General features: G+C 38.0%; 1 protein-coding gene across 1 annotated transcript in view; it reads left to right on the top strand.

Moving 5' to 3' along the window:
* The window catches only part of POF1B (POF1B actin binding protein), a 120,086-nt gene that overhangs the window by 70,593 nt on the left and 34,474 nt on the right, over window positions 1-15,019 (top strand). The window contains exon 7 of the mRNA XM_047845070.1: window positions 12,227-12,254. Coding sequence (XP_047701026.1) covers window positions 12,227-12,254 — 28 coding nt within the window. The remainder of the gene's footprint in view (window positions 1-12,226; window positions 12,255-15,019) is intronic.

Here is a 15,019-nt window from a genome sequence, read left to right as displayed (position 1 = left end):
TTCCTGTTCCTGTTTTGGAATTTATATGTTTTTAGAAATTTATCCATTTCTTCTAGGTTGTCCAATTAGTTGGCATATAATTTTTCATAATGTTCTCTTATATTTGCTTGTGTTTCTGTCATGTTGGGTATTAATTCTTCTATCTCACTTCTGATTTCATTTATTAGGGTGCATTATCTTTTCTAGTTGATAACTCTCACTAGAGATTTATCAATTTTATTAAGTTTTTCAAAGAACCATTTCCTGGTTTCATTGATCTGTTCTATTGTTTTTATTTGTTTCTATATCATTGATTTCTGTTGTACTCTTTATTAACCCCTTCCTTTTCCTGTGTTTGGGTTTTGTCTGTTCTTTTTCTTGCTCCTTTAGATATAAGGTTATGTTGTTTATTTAAGATTTTTCTTCCTTCTTGAGGTAGGCCTATAGAGCTATATATTTCCCTCTTTGGACTGCTTTTGCTGGATCCCAAAGGTTTTAGACTGTTGTGTTTTCATTTTCATTTGCTTCCATATATTTTTTATTTTTTCTTTGATTTCCTGTTTAACCAATTCATTGTTTAGTAGCATGTTGTTTAAGCTCGATGTATTTGTGGCCTTTCCAAGTTTTTTCTTGTGAATGACTTCTAGTTTCATAGTGTTGTGGTCACAAAAGGTGCATGGTATGATATCAATCTTTGTGTATTTGTTGAGGCCTGTTTTGTAACCTAGTATTTGATCTATTCTGAGAATGTTCCACATGCTCTTGAAAACAATGTGTATTCTCCTGTTTTATGATGAAATGTTCTGAATATATTGGTTAAGTCCATGTGGTCTTGTGTGTCATTCAAGGCCATTGTTTTCTTGTTGATTTTCTGTTTGGATGATCTGTCCATTTATGTAAGCGAGGCATTAAAGTCCCCTACTATTATTTTATTATTATCCATTAATTCTTTTATGTTTGTTATTAAATATTTTATGTATTTGGGTGCTCCCATGTTGGGTGCATAAATATTTACAATTGTTATATCTTCTTGTTGGATTATTCCCTTTATGATTATATAATGCCCTTCTTTGTCTCTTGTTACAGTCTTTGCTTCTAAGTCCAGTCTGTCTGATACAAGTACTGTTACTCTAGCTTTAGACATCCATCTGTGTGATAAATGTTTCTCCATCCCCTCACTTTCAATCTGCAAGTGTTTTTAGGTCTAAAGTGAGTCTCTTCTAAGCACTATATAGGTGACCATTTTTTTTATTATTAATTCTGACATGCTATGTCTTTGGATTGGAGCATTTAGTCCATTTATATTCAAAATAATTATTAATTTAAATGTATTTGTTGCCATTTTACTTTGTCGTTGTCTGGAGATATTTTCTGATCTTTTCTTATATTTGTCACTGTTGGCCTCTCCTTTGTATCAACGAGTCCCTTTGAATATTTCATGCATGCCTAGTTTTGTGGTCATGAATTCCTTTAGTTTTTGTTTTTTGGGAAACAATCTCTCTTTCTATTCTGCATGCTAGCCTTGCTGGATGGAGTATTCTTGACTGAAGATTTTTCCCAATTAGCCCTTTGAATATATCATGCCACTCCCTTCTGGCTTGCCAAGTTTCTGTTGAGAAATCTCCAGCTAGCCTTATGAGTCTTCCATTGTAAGTTAAGGACTTCTCTTGCCTTGCCACTTTTATGATGTTTTTTCTTTTTCACTATATTTTGCAAATTTAATTATAATATGTCTTAGTTTTGGCCTGCTTTTGTTGGTTTTGATGAGACTTATCTGTGCCTCCTGGATCTGGATGTCTGTTTCCTTTCCTAGATTAAGGAAGTTTTCATCTATTTCTTCAAATAAATTTTGTGTCCCCCTTTCTCTCTCTTCTTCATCTGGGACTTCTATAATATGAATGTTATTACATTTGATATAGTCATTCAGATCCTTAAATCTATTCTCATATTCCATGAATTCTTCTCTCTTTTGTTAAGCCTCATTATTTTCCATTATTTTGTCTTCAGGGTCACTAATTCATTCTTCTGCTTCTTCTAGTCTGCTGTTCATTGCATCAAGCTTGTTTCCAATCTCATTTATTGCATTATTCATCTCTGATTGCTTCATTGTTAACTATTTTATCTGTGTTCAAGGGTCTCCCTGATGTCCTCTATTCTTCTCTCAAGCCCAGTGGGTATCCTTATGATTGTTGCTTTAAATTCTCCATCAAACAGATTACTTATATCTGTTTTGCTTACATCTTTGGTAGTGGCCTTATCTTGTTCTTTCATTTGGGACAGATTCTTCTGTCAGCATTTTGTGTAAATCTCTGCCTTCTTTTCTGTGTAGGAAAAGCCAGTTATGCATACTGATACTAAAAGTAATAGCTTTATGAAGAAGAGGTCATGTAGTGCTCAGGGCCTGGCACTTCAGGGAGTGTCTCAGGTGTGTACTGTGTGCACTCTACTGTGGTGTTTTCACTGCTCTATCATTCAAGCAAGTTATCTGCAGATGTTCTCCTTGCCTACTGTGGGCAGGTTTTTGTCCCTGGCCTGAGTATGGTGAGTTTTAACTAGGTGTGCTCTGGTGTGCTTGTGAAATGAGACCTGACACCAACTCCACCAGAGCCATGGCCCTGCAGAACTCTCTGGTCAGGAGATGTGGTGTCAGCAAGGGTTTGTGCCGGTCTTCTTGAGGAGGGGCCCGCCATGCTGGTATTAAGCTAATTTTGACTTAAAAGGACAGTCTCCCTGGGGTGCAGGGATTGGGCTTGGTATAAGAATGTTTGGCAGCCTGTGTCCCTGCTGAGCTGCTTACTACAAGTGGCACTGTGTTTTTGCTGAGTAGCAGGGTGGGAAGTGGTGCCAGCCAGCTCCTTTCTTCTCAGAGAGGTGTCTCTGTGAAAGCTGACTTCAGTTTGCTCTGAGAAGAGTGAATAATCTCCCCACTGTTTGCCTCAAGCATGCTTCAGATCTTTGTTGCCATGCCATCTGCTCCCATGTTGTTTGCTTGCCTTCTCTCTGTGAGCAGGGTAGTACCTTCAGGACTCTATCCCAGCCAAGCCTGCTACCCTTTAAAATTCTAGGCTTTAAGCCCTGTTGACTGCAAGTTATGACTAAATTTTGCCCCTCTTGTTTTCCAAACCAGTGGCTTTGTGGAAACATTCTCCTTCAGAGTTTCCTTCTGTGCTTCTCTCTCTTCCTCTCTTTCTCTATCTCTCTCTGTCTCTTCTCTGTGACCCTGGTTTTCCCCCCAAAGTACCTAGGATCTACTTCTTCCCTAAACCACATATCTGCACTTCCTACCTTCTTTGATGTGGCCTGTTCTCCCCCCTCCTTTTTTTTAACATTTCTTTTTTTTTCTTTTAATATTTATTTTTGAGAGAGAGACATAGAGAACAAGCAGGGGAGGGGAAGAGAAAGAGACACAGAATCTGAAGCAGTCTCAAGGCTCCGAGCCATCAGCACAGAACCTGACATGGGGCTTGAACTCACAAACCATGAGATCGTGACCTGAGCCAAAGTTGGATGCTTAACTGACTGAGCCACCCAGGTTCACCTCTTCTCTATGTTTAATTGTGGAGTTTGTTTTATCACTCTTCAGATCAATTTCTGGGGTATTTAGTATGATTTTATAGTTATCTAGCTGTGTTTGTGGGAAGAGGGGAACCTAAGGTCCTCCTACTCTGAAGCCATATTGTTCTTGCTCCTGCTCTTGTTTTTTTTCTGCCCATTGTAATTCCAACTATCACTCCCCAAGGCTGGATGGAGGTGTAATTCACATTGGTCTCTCCAACTCTCTGCTCTTATCTCTTTGTTTCCACTCTCTTTCTTTCTTTCCCTCTTCTTTTGTCCCCACTTAATCTCCTTTCTCCATGTTACGATTTAGCAATGAGTGGATGCAGGGTCAGAATTAAAGAAGGTTGTCTCATGAAACCATTCTGGTTACTTTAAAAAAATGCAGTATTAAGTCCTGTTGATTGTTAATTGCTCTATTTCTGTTTTGTTTTCTTATCTGTAGAAAGAAATGATTAGGGACATGTGTACTAGGTTGGCTTGGGCAGTGGAATTTTTAACATAAAGGTCCATTAATAACTGTGATTATTTCAGTTAATAGTAATGGAATATGACTAAAGTATTGATTCATATTTTTAACTTGTTGTAACTCCCAGTATATGCATGCAGTTTCTTTAGTAAAACATTTAAAAAGTACAGAATATTTTATTTATTTATTTTACTAGGGCTTCCCCACAATTTCTATTTTGGGCAATATAGGAAATGCCACATACATACATACAGATGATCGCAAATATGTAGTCATGCCTTGGGTAAATTTAACCTTCAGTTTTCTTCCTCCACATTAGCATATATATTTTTATAAATATATGCAAGAGGTTTTGCACAGTAAGAGACCTTCTTATCTCTGCAAGCAATATATTACCATAAGCAGTTACTTAGAAGGTAAAGGTAGGAGATAATGTCCTAACATGTCTCTAATATATTTTTCTTTTATATCAAAGATATGTCACTCATATACCTCCGATTTTATACAAGCATCTTTAAAATATACAAGCACCTTTAAAATATTCTGCCTTGTTGTCAGAACATGTGTAGTGTGTTTTTGTTTGAGAAGTACATTCACCATATATTTTGTGCCGAATTCTTCAGTGAAGCACAGATAAAACAAGTAGTCAGAAATAAAGACCTGTCTGTTGCCACTGACACTGAAACTGTATCCTTTTCCACTTTCATCACTCCCCAAAGAAGCAAGTGCCAGACTGGTATAATCACTAAGAATTCTTTTGTGGCATTTGCCTACCTAACATGGCTTCACAAAGGGTCTTCTAACCCTGGTGCTCAAATCCTCATTTTGATGTTGGAAGTTATATCATCCCACTAGAATTTTGGTCATGTTGCTTAAAGCTCTGTCTCTATGTAAATATCCAGGTATGTGTAAGGTTTTGTTACTGCCATATATACTGTAGTGTAGATTGAATGAATTTATATTGCAAGTTTTGATTTTGATGAAAGGGTATGGAATAACTTGAAGACTCTATACAGAGAAGTTGGACTCAGCACTGAAAGTGAATGATACAAGAGAAAATGTGGGTGGAGAGAGAGAACAACTATTATTGTTATTCATTCACTCAGGCAGGATTTATTACAAAGCACCAAGGACTTGTACATCTAGTCATAAACAGATTCATGCTAGTGCATGGCAGTAACTGATTCTGTATATTCTTTTGGCTTGTTATTTTGATATTGTTCATTTTTTATTTAAATACAATTTATTGTCAAATTGTTTTTCATACAACACCCACTGCTCATCCCAAGTGCCCTCCTCCATGCCCAACATCCATTTTCCACTCTCCCCCACCCCCCATCAAACCTCAGTTTGTTCTCAGTTTTTAAGAGTCTCTTATGGTTTGCCTCCCTCCCTCTCTATAACTTTTTTTCCCCTTCCCCTCCCCCATGATCTTCTGCTAAGGTTCCCAGGATCCACATATGAGTTAAAACATATGGTATCTGTCTTCCTCTGCCTTACTTATTTCACTTAGCATAATACATTCCAGCTCCATCCACGTTGCTGCAAATGGCCATATTTCATTCTTTCTCATTGCCAAATAGTATTCCATTGTATATATAAAGCACATCCTCTTTATCCATTCATCAGTTGATGGACATTTAGGCTCTTTCCATAATTTGGCTATTGTTGAAAGTGCTGCTATAAACATTGGGGTACAAGTGCCCCTATGCATCAGCACTCCTGTATTCCTTGGATAAATTCCTAGCAGCCTATTGCTGGGTCATAGGGTAGGTCTATTTTTAATTTTTTGAGGAACCTCCACACTGTTTTCCAGAGCTGCTCCACCAGTTTGCATTCCCACCATCAGTGCAAGAGGGTTCCCATTTCTCCACATTCTTGCCAGCATCTATAGTCTCCTGATTTGTTCATTTTAGCCACTCTGACTGCCATGAGGTGATATCTGAGTGTGGTTTTGATTTGTATTTCCCTGATGAGGAGCGATGTTGAGCATCTTTTCATGCGCCTGTTGGCCATCTGGATGTCTTCTTTAAAGAAGTGTCTATTCATGTATTCTGCCCATTTCTTCACTGGATTGTTTGCTTTTCAGGTGTAGCGTTTGGTGAGGTCTTTACAGATTTTGGATACTAGCTCTTTATCTGATATGTCATTTGCAAATATCTTTTCCCATTCTGTTGGTTGCCTTTTAGTTTTGTTGATTGTTTCCTTTGCAGTGCCGAAGTTTTTGTCTTGATGAGGTCCCAATAATTCATTTTTGCTTTTAATTCCCTTCCCTTTGGAGATGTGTTGATTGAGAAATTGCTGCAGCTGCACTCAAAGAGATATTTTCCTGCTCTTGGCTCTAGGATTTTGATGGTTTCCTGTCTCACATTCAGGTCTTTCATACATTTTGAGTTTATTTTTGTGAGTGGTATAAGAAAGTAGTCTAGTTTCATTCTTCTGCATGTTGCTGTCCAGTTGTCCCAGCACCATTTGTTAAAGAGACAGTCTTTTTTTTCCATTAGATACTCTTTCTTGCTTTGTCAAAGATTAGTTGGCCATACTTTTGTGGGTCCAAATCTGAGTTCTCTTTTCTATTCCATTGGTTTATGTGTCTGTTTTGTGTCAATACCATGTTGTCTTGATGATTACAGTTGATAGTAGAGGCTAAACTATGGGATTGTGATGCCTCCTGCTTTGGTTTTCTTCTTTGATAGTACTTTGTCTACACGAGCACTTTGTGGTTCCATACAAATTTTAGGGTTGTTTGATCTACTTTGAGAACAATGCTGGTGTAATTTTTATTGGGATTGTATTGAATGTATAGACTGTTTTGGGTAGTATTGACATTTTAACAATATTTATTCCAATCCATGAGCACGGAATGTTTTTCCATTTCTTTGTCTCTTCTTCAATTTCCTTCATAAGCATTCTATAGTTTTCAGCATAAAGATCCTTTAAATCTTTGGTTAGGTTTATTCCTAGGTATTTTATGGTTCTTGGTGTAATTGTGAATGAGATCAGTTTCTTTATTTCTCTTTCTGTTGCTTCATTATTGGTGTATAAAAGTGCAAACAATTTCTGTATATTAATTTTGTACCCTGTGACTTTGGTGAATTTATGTATCAATTATATCAGACTTTTGGTGGAGTCTGTCGGGTTTTCCAGGTAGTGTATCATGTCCTCTACAAAAAGTGAAAGTTTGATTTAATCTTTGCTGATGTTGATGCTTTTTTTTACATTTAGTTGTCTGATTGCTGATACTAGGACTTACAGCACTATGTTACACATAGCGAACATCACAGAGAGTGGACATCCCTGTCATGTTCCTGATCCCAGGGGGAAAGTTCTCAGTTTTTCCCCATTGAGGATGATATTATCTGCGGGCTTTTCTATGATGTTTAAGTATGTTTCTTCTATTCTAACTTTCTTGAGGGTTTTCGTCAAGAAATGATGCTGTATTTTCTCAAATGATTTTTCTGCATCCATTGACAGGATCATGTGGTTTTATATTTTCTTTTATTAATATGATGTTTCAAATTGATTGATTTCCAAATATTGAACCAGTCCTGCAGCCCAGGAATGAATCCCACTTGATCATGATGAATAATTCTCTTTATATGCTGTTGACTTCACTTTGCTAGTATCTTTTTGAGAATTTTTGCATCCATGTTCATCAGGGATATTGGCCTGTAGTTCTCTTTTTTTGCTGGGTGTCTGTCTGGTTTGGGAATCAAAGTACTGCTGGCTTCATAGAATGAGTCTGTAAGTTTTCCTTCCCTTACTATTTTTTGGAACAGCTTGAGAAGGATAGGTATTAACTCTGCTTTAAATGTCTGGTAGAATTCCCCAGTGAAGCCATCTGGGCCAGGACTCTTATTTGTTGAGAGATTTTTGGTGACTGATTCAATTTCTTCACTAATTAATCACCTGTTCAAATTTTCTATTTCCATATGATCCATTTGAGTTTTGGAAGTGGGTGGGTGCTTAGGAATTTGTCCATTTCTTCCAGGTTGTCCAGTTTGTTAGCATATAATTTTTCATAGTATTCCTTGATAATTACTGTATTTCTGAGGAATTGGTTGTCATAATTCCATTTTCATTCGTGATTTTATATATTTGGGTCCTCTCTCTTTTCTTTTTGAGAAACCTGGCTAGAGGTTTATTAATTTTGTTTATTTTTTCAAAAAGCCAACTCTTAGTTTCACTGATCTGTTCTAGTGTGTTTTTGATTTTATATTGTTTATTTCTGCTATGTTCTTTATTATTTCTCTTCTGCTGGCTTTGGGGTGTCTTTCCTGTTCTGCTTTTCTTTCCTTTAGGTGTGCTGTTATATTTTGTATTTGGGATTTTTCTTGTTTCTTGAGATAGGCTTGGGTTGCAATGTATTTTCCTCTCAGGACTGCCTTCACTGCATCCGAAAGCATTTAGATTGTTGTCTTTTCGTTTTAATTTGTTTGCATACATTTTCGAATTTATTTTCTAATTGCCTGGTTGACCCATTTGTTCTTTAGTAGGGTGTTCTTTAACCTCCATGCCTTTGGAGGTTTTCCAGACCTTTTCCTGCGGTTGATTTCAAGTTTCATAGCATTGTGATCTGAAAGTGTTCATGGTATAATCTCAATTCTTTTATATTTATTGAGGGCCATTTGTGACCCAGTACATGATCTATCTTGGAGAATGTTCCATGTACACTCAAGAAGAAAGTATATTCTGCTGCTTTTGGATGTAGAGTTCTAAATATATCTGTCAAGTCCATCTGGTCCAATGTATCATTCAAAGCCATTGTTTCTTTACTGATTCTGTGTCTAGATGATCTGTCTATTGTTGTAAGTGGAGTATTAAAGTCCCCTGCAATTACCACATTCTTATCAATAAGATTGCTTGTTTGTGATTAATTGTTTTAAATATTTGGGTGCCTTCGAATTTGGTGCATAGACATTTATAATTGTTAGCTCTTCCTGATGGATAGATCCTGTAATTATTACCTAGCGCCCTTCTTCATCTCTTGTTACAGACTTAAATTTAAAGTCTAGCTTGTCTGATATAAGTATGGCTACTCCAGCTTGCCTATGACTTTGAGTAGCATGATAGATAGTTCTCCATCCCCTCATTTTCAATCTGAAGGTGTCCTCAGGTCTAAAATGAGTCTCTTGTAGACAGAAAATAGATGGGTCTTCTTTTTATCCATACTGATACCCTATGTCTTTTGATTGGAGCATTTAGTCCATTTACATTCAGTGTTATTTTTGAAAGATATGGGTTTAGTCATTGTGATGTCCGTAGCTTTCATGCTTGTAGTGATGTCTCTGGTACTTTGTGGCCCTTGCAACATTTCACTCACAGAATCCCCCTTAGGATCTCTTGTACGGCTGGTTTAGTGGTGATGAATTCCTTCAGTTTTTGTTTGTTTGGGAAAACCTTTATCTCTCCTATTCTGAATGACAGACCTTCTGGATAGAGAATTCTTGCTGCATGGTTTTCCTGTTCATCACATTAAAGATTTCCTGCCATGCCAAGTTTCAGTAGATAGATCTGCCACTACTCTTATGGGTTTACTTTTGTAAGTTAGAGGGTGTTTATCCCTAGCTGCTTTCATAATTTTCTCTTTATCCTTGTATTTTTCCAGTTTCACTATGATATGTCATGCAGAAGATCGAATCAAGTTATGTCTGAAGGGAGTTCTCTGTGCCTCCTGTATTTCACTGCCTTTTTCCTTCCCCAGATCAGGGAAGTTCTCACCTATGATTCATTCAAGTGCATTTTCAGACCCTTTCTCTCTCTTTTCTTCTTCTGGAATTCCTATGATACGGATATTGTTCCAGTTGATTGCATCATTTACTTCTCTAATTTTCCCCTCTTGATCCTGGATTTTTTAATCTCTCTTTTTCTCAGCTTCCTCTTTTTCCATAATTTTATCTTCTAATTCACCTATTCTCCCCTCTGCCTCTTCAATCTGTGCTGTGGCCGCCTCCATTTTATTTTGCACCTCATTTATAGCATTTATTAATTCATCGTGACTGATTTTTAGTTCCTTAATCTCTGCAGTAATAGATTCTCTGCTGTCTTCTATGCCTTCTTCAAGCCCAGTGATTAATCTTATGACTATTATTCTAAATTCTTATTCAGTTATATTGCTTATATCTGTTTAGATCAATTCTTTAGCTTTCAGTTCTTCCTGGATTTTCTTTTGCATGGAATTCTTCCATTTCATCATTTTGGCTACTTTTCTGTCCCTTTTGAGTTTTAAAAGCTTCTTATGTGCTCTGTACCTGTGAGCACTCTTATATTAAAGGGGGGTCATACACTGTTCAGGACCTGGCCCTTCAGTAGGTGTTTTTTTGGAGAGTGTTACTTGCTCTGTGTTGTCCCGACTTTGGTCATTTTGTTTCTCTACTTGTAGTGATATTTTGAACCCTCCACAAGATCTGCTTTGAGTTGTTATTTGAAGTAGCCCTGGAAAGGAAAACAAACAGAAAAACCAACAGGAAACAAAGACAGGCAAACACACAGACAAATAAAACAAACAAACAGACAGACCAGACACACACACACATAAAACAAACAAACTAATCCAAAAGCAAAAAAGCAGAAACACCAGCTACAAGTAAAGAAAAGGGTGGAGGCAGTGCTGATGGAAGAGCATATACAAAGAGAGAAATGACAGGGGTGGGGACAAAGAGAAAATAAACATTGACTGGGCAGAGAGGCTAAATGGCCTTATCCAGAGAGAGAGAAAGAAAGAAAATAAAGAAAGAGGTGGTGGAAAAATAAAAGATAAAATTACCCAGACAGAGAAACTATGGCTTGATTATTCCAAAGAGAGGAAAGGAAAGTAGAGAAGGTGGTGTAGAACATGTATGAAGAGAATGGATTAAATATGTCTGCTTAAACAAACCAACAACCAGAGTAACCAGCTTAGAGGAGGGAAGAGATAAGAAGGGAATATATATCTAAATAACAAGAATTGTCCGAGAATTAATCCAGGGTCTGCAGCAGCACTGGTCTGGATGATAGAGCCCTTTGGTTTCACAGCATCTGTCCTGCTCCAGCAGATATGCAGTGACCAGGCATGGAGGGGCGTGGTTTGGTGTAGGCTGGTTCCGCCTCCACTATGGGCCCCGGACAGATCCTTGAGGTCTCGCCTTGGGGGTGCAGGGGGGGGGAATGGCGATCCCCCAGCCTCTTCTCCATGGGGCTTGGTGGACTCCATTTGAGTCCTCCTCACTGTGCAGCAGGCGCAGATGGGGCGGGCCTTCTCGCTCCACTGACTCCCCTGACCAGCGCTTGGCTAGGATTCAAAATCCCATTCTGTCTGCTCTGGCACTGAGGAAGTGCCTCTCTGTGCAGCCTGGGATCAAAGTCCCATTCTGTTTGCTCTGGCACTGAGGAAGTGCCTCTCTGTGCAGCCTGATATGTGCTCCCAGCTGGCTTTGTCTGTGCCGCAGCACTTCAGGGAGGACCACCTTTTCCTGCTGCAGACTGTATTGCTGACATCCCAGCTGAACCCCGGGATGGCAGAGGCAGGCAGGCTTTGTCCTTTCCCACAGCACTCCAAGGAGGGGACTGGTTTCTTCTACTGTGGACTGCACCCCTGACCTACCACCGAACCCAGGGCTGGCTCTCCTCCTCCCCAGGTGTGCGAATGGGTCAGCTGGCCCCAGTCCAAGAAAGCCCTGCAGTTAGAGATGGTATCACTCTCGGTCCCAGCTGAGGTTTATCTTTTGTCCAGATACAGTCGTATATTTCCCCAGCAACTGTTTCTCTTCCCTTTGTCTCTCCACAAAAGAGGATCCCTCCCCTCTGTGCTTACGTGGCCCATTTTATCTCCCCCAGTTCTCAATCACCTACCTATAGCCCGTCAAGGATGTTCCAGTGACTCCTTTTTAGACTCAGTCTCTTTTCCTCCCAGACTCTTGGGGGTTCAAAGTCCTTTGGCTTCAGAACTTCTTTGAGAGATGCGGGAAGTTTGGATTGCCCCACTTCTCTGCCATGTTGGCCTCTTCCTCTCCCTAATCAATATTGGTCATTTTTAGTAGATTAACTAGTTTCAGGAAAATTATCTTTATTTTTCATAAGTGCCATTTTAGTTAGCTTAAAATTTCTTATTTGAATTGTAAATTGAATTGCTGTTATTATGATATATTAAAACTAAGATAAAAGAATTAGAAACACTAGCATTTATATATGATCAATACATACATTTTCTTAAGGTTGTCTATCTTTTTATTTTCATTCTTGCAGCAAAGAGGACTTTGAGTCTACAGATGAGGTAAGTGCAAAAATAGTTGAAAATCAAATATAGGTGATAACAAAGCAGATTCTGATATTTGCACCAATAATACTGTTTTAGTTTGGCACCTTTATTAGACTGGAAACACAGATTAGTGAAAGATATAATGATCATTTTGTCTTTAAAATGATAGAACCATTTATATGTTTGTAATTATGGGGCACCCGGGTGGCTCAGTTGGGGAAGCATCCGACTCAGTTCAGGTGTTGATCTTACAGTTGGTGGGTTCAAGCCCCAGGTTGGGCTCTGTGCTGACCATGCAGATCCTGGAGCCTGTTTCAGATTCTGTGTCTCCCTCTCTCTCTGCCTTTCCCCTGCTCACACTCCATCTCTCTGTGTCTCTCAAAAATAAATTAAAATGTTAATTTTTTTTATCTTTTTCTAATGGCTATAAAAGTAATAATCATGAAGGTAATAATTATTAATGTGAAAAATATTTCATCAACTGGTGTTTATGACTTTGTCTTTGCTTATCAAAACATTTAAAATTTACCACATACTCTCTGCTTTAGAAAATTAAGACCTACATTAACTAAGTAGCAAAGTTAGTTTTAATGTATTTTGAACCTTATGACCCATGCCAAACAGAAATCAACTTAAGTTTTTTTCAATTTTTAATTCTATTATATATGCACATTTTGTTAAGTATTACTTCAAATGGAATAAGTAATCAGCTAGAGAAAGAACTGATTTCGATGTAATAAAAAAGCACAGTGGCTTTTTTTGTGTTTTTTTCTTTTTTATAAAAATTTTTTTGCTTACATTTATTTATTTTTTAATAGAGAGAGACAGAACACAAGTGGGGGAGGGGCAGAGAGAGAAGGAGACACAGAATCCAAAGCAGGGTCCAGGCTGCGAGCTGTCAGCACAGAGCCTGTCACAGGGCTCGAACTCACAAACCATGAGATCATGACCTGAGCCAAAGTTGGATGCTTAACCGACTGAGCCACCCAGGTGCCCCAATTTTTTTCTTCATTTGCAATGTATTTATATACTGCATTCATTACAGTGATTTTCACTTAAAATTAGTTGAAGCTTCTCACAAAAGGGGATGTCAGTGGGGATATGGCTGAAATAAATAATGGGGCTTAAGAGTATACTTATTTTAATAAGCACTGAGAAATTTATAGAATTGCTAAATCATTATATTGTACACCTGAAACTAATATAACACTGTATGTTAATTATATTTGAATAAATAAAAGAAGACAATGATACTTGGTGGGCTGGGCATAGGATTTGGCAAGATAAGTATCTGTTGTGATGTCTTAACTTCAGTCCTTGGCTATCTGTTTTTGTTTTTTGTTTTTGTTTTTTGTTTTTTTTTTGTTTTTTGTTTTTTGTAAGGACATCATCCTTCTATGGTTTGGGATAAGGGTACTGAAGTCAAAGGTACTGGATGGTATTCTAATTAACTTATCTTGCAGCAGCCATAGAGAAATATCACCCGCTGAGGAAGAGGGAAAGATGTCTTCTGAGGAAGTGGATTCTTGGTTAGCCATCCAAAGAGGGTCTTGAGCAGGTGGAAGAGAAGACCCTTCCTCTATTAGAATCTCCCTCTCTTGGATCTAGACCTCACAGAGGGAACCTGTATGGATATGAGCTTCAGAAGAAGGGCAATAAGATTATGTAGAAGACAGAATAATAGCTCCCCAAAGATGTCCACACCCTAATCCCTGAAACTTTTGAATATGTTACCTTAACATGGTAAAATAAACTTTGCAAATGTGACTAAGTTAAGAATCTTAAAGTGAGGAGCTTATCCTGGATTATGTGGGTGGGCCCAATGTTAACACTAATGGTCCTTAAAAGAGGGAGGCAGGAGGTCAGAGTCAGGAGATCTGCCAATGGAAGCAGAGATGGGAGTGATGAGGCCACCAGCCAAGGAATTCAGGCAGCCTGTAGAAACAAAAAGGCAATGAAATAGATTCTCCCCTAGAGCCCACCAAAAGAATGCAGTTCTGCTGACACATTAATTTTGCCCCATTGATTCCAACCTCCAAAACTACTAGATAATAAATTTACATTGCTTCAACTAAAAAAAAATCAGTTAAAGCTTTTCAATGTTGCTGTGTCAACATTTACTTTTTCAGAAGTCATCATAGCTCAATGTAAATCCTCAATTTTCATTATTTAAAAAATCAGCCTCTAAAATGTCATATTTACCACTCATCGAAGCTTCCAGTTGTTGAAAGATACACTGAGAGTATTTAATGGGACTTGAGAGACCATCTTTTTGTTTTTTAAATTACTCTTAAAAAATGTAGAAATGGAACATCTGATTGGTTGCATAAAGTTTTTCCCTAAAGTGCCTAGAATTCAAGGTACTTTCCATAGTGTCTGTAGTATAATCATTTTTTTTTAATTTTAAATAATTTGTTTAAGTTTATTTATTTTGAAAAAGACACAAACAACATGAGTGAGGAAGGGGCAGAGATAGTGAGAGAGAGAGAGACAGAGAGAGAATCCCAAGCAGGCTCTGCCCTGTCAGCACAGATCCCAGTGCAGGGCTGGAATGCACCAAAATGTGAAATAATGATCTGAGCTGAAACCAGAAGTTGGACACTTAACCGACTGAGCCACCCAGGTACCTCTATAATCATTTTTTTAAAAGTAAGAACTATCACGGTAGGAATGAAGTTGGTAGCAACTATCGCCCAAAACTGAAATAATCTTTTGATGTTCCTAAAAATATGCTCTGCTGCACCAAAGTCTGTGAACTGCAGACCCTACAATTACAATAC

The sequence above is a fragment of the Prionailurus viverrinus genome, chromosome X (assembly GCF_022837055.1).
Source record: "Prionailurus viverrinus isolate Anna chromosome X, UM_Priviv_1.0, whole genome shotgun sequence".
NCBI lineage: Eukaryota > Metazoa > Chordata > Mammalia > Carnivora > Felidae > Prionailurus > Prionailurus viverrinus.
This window is presented reverse-complemented; position numbering and strand designations above follow the sequence as displayed.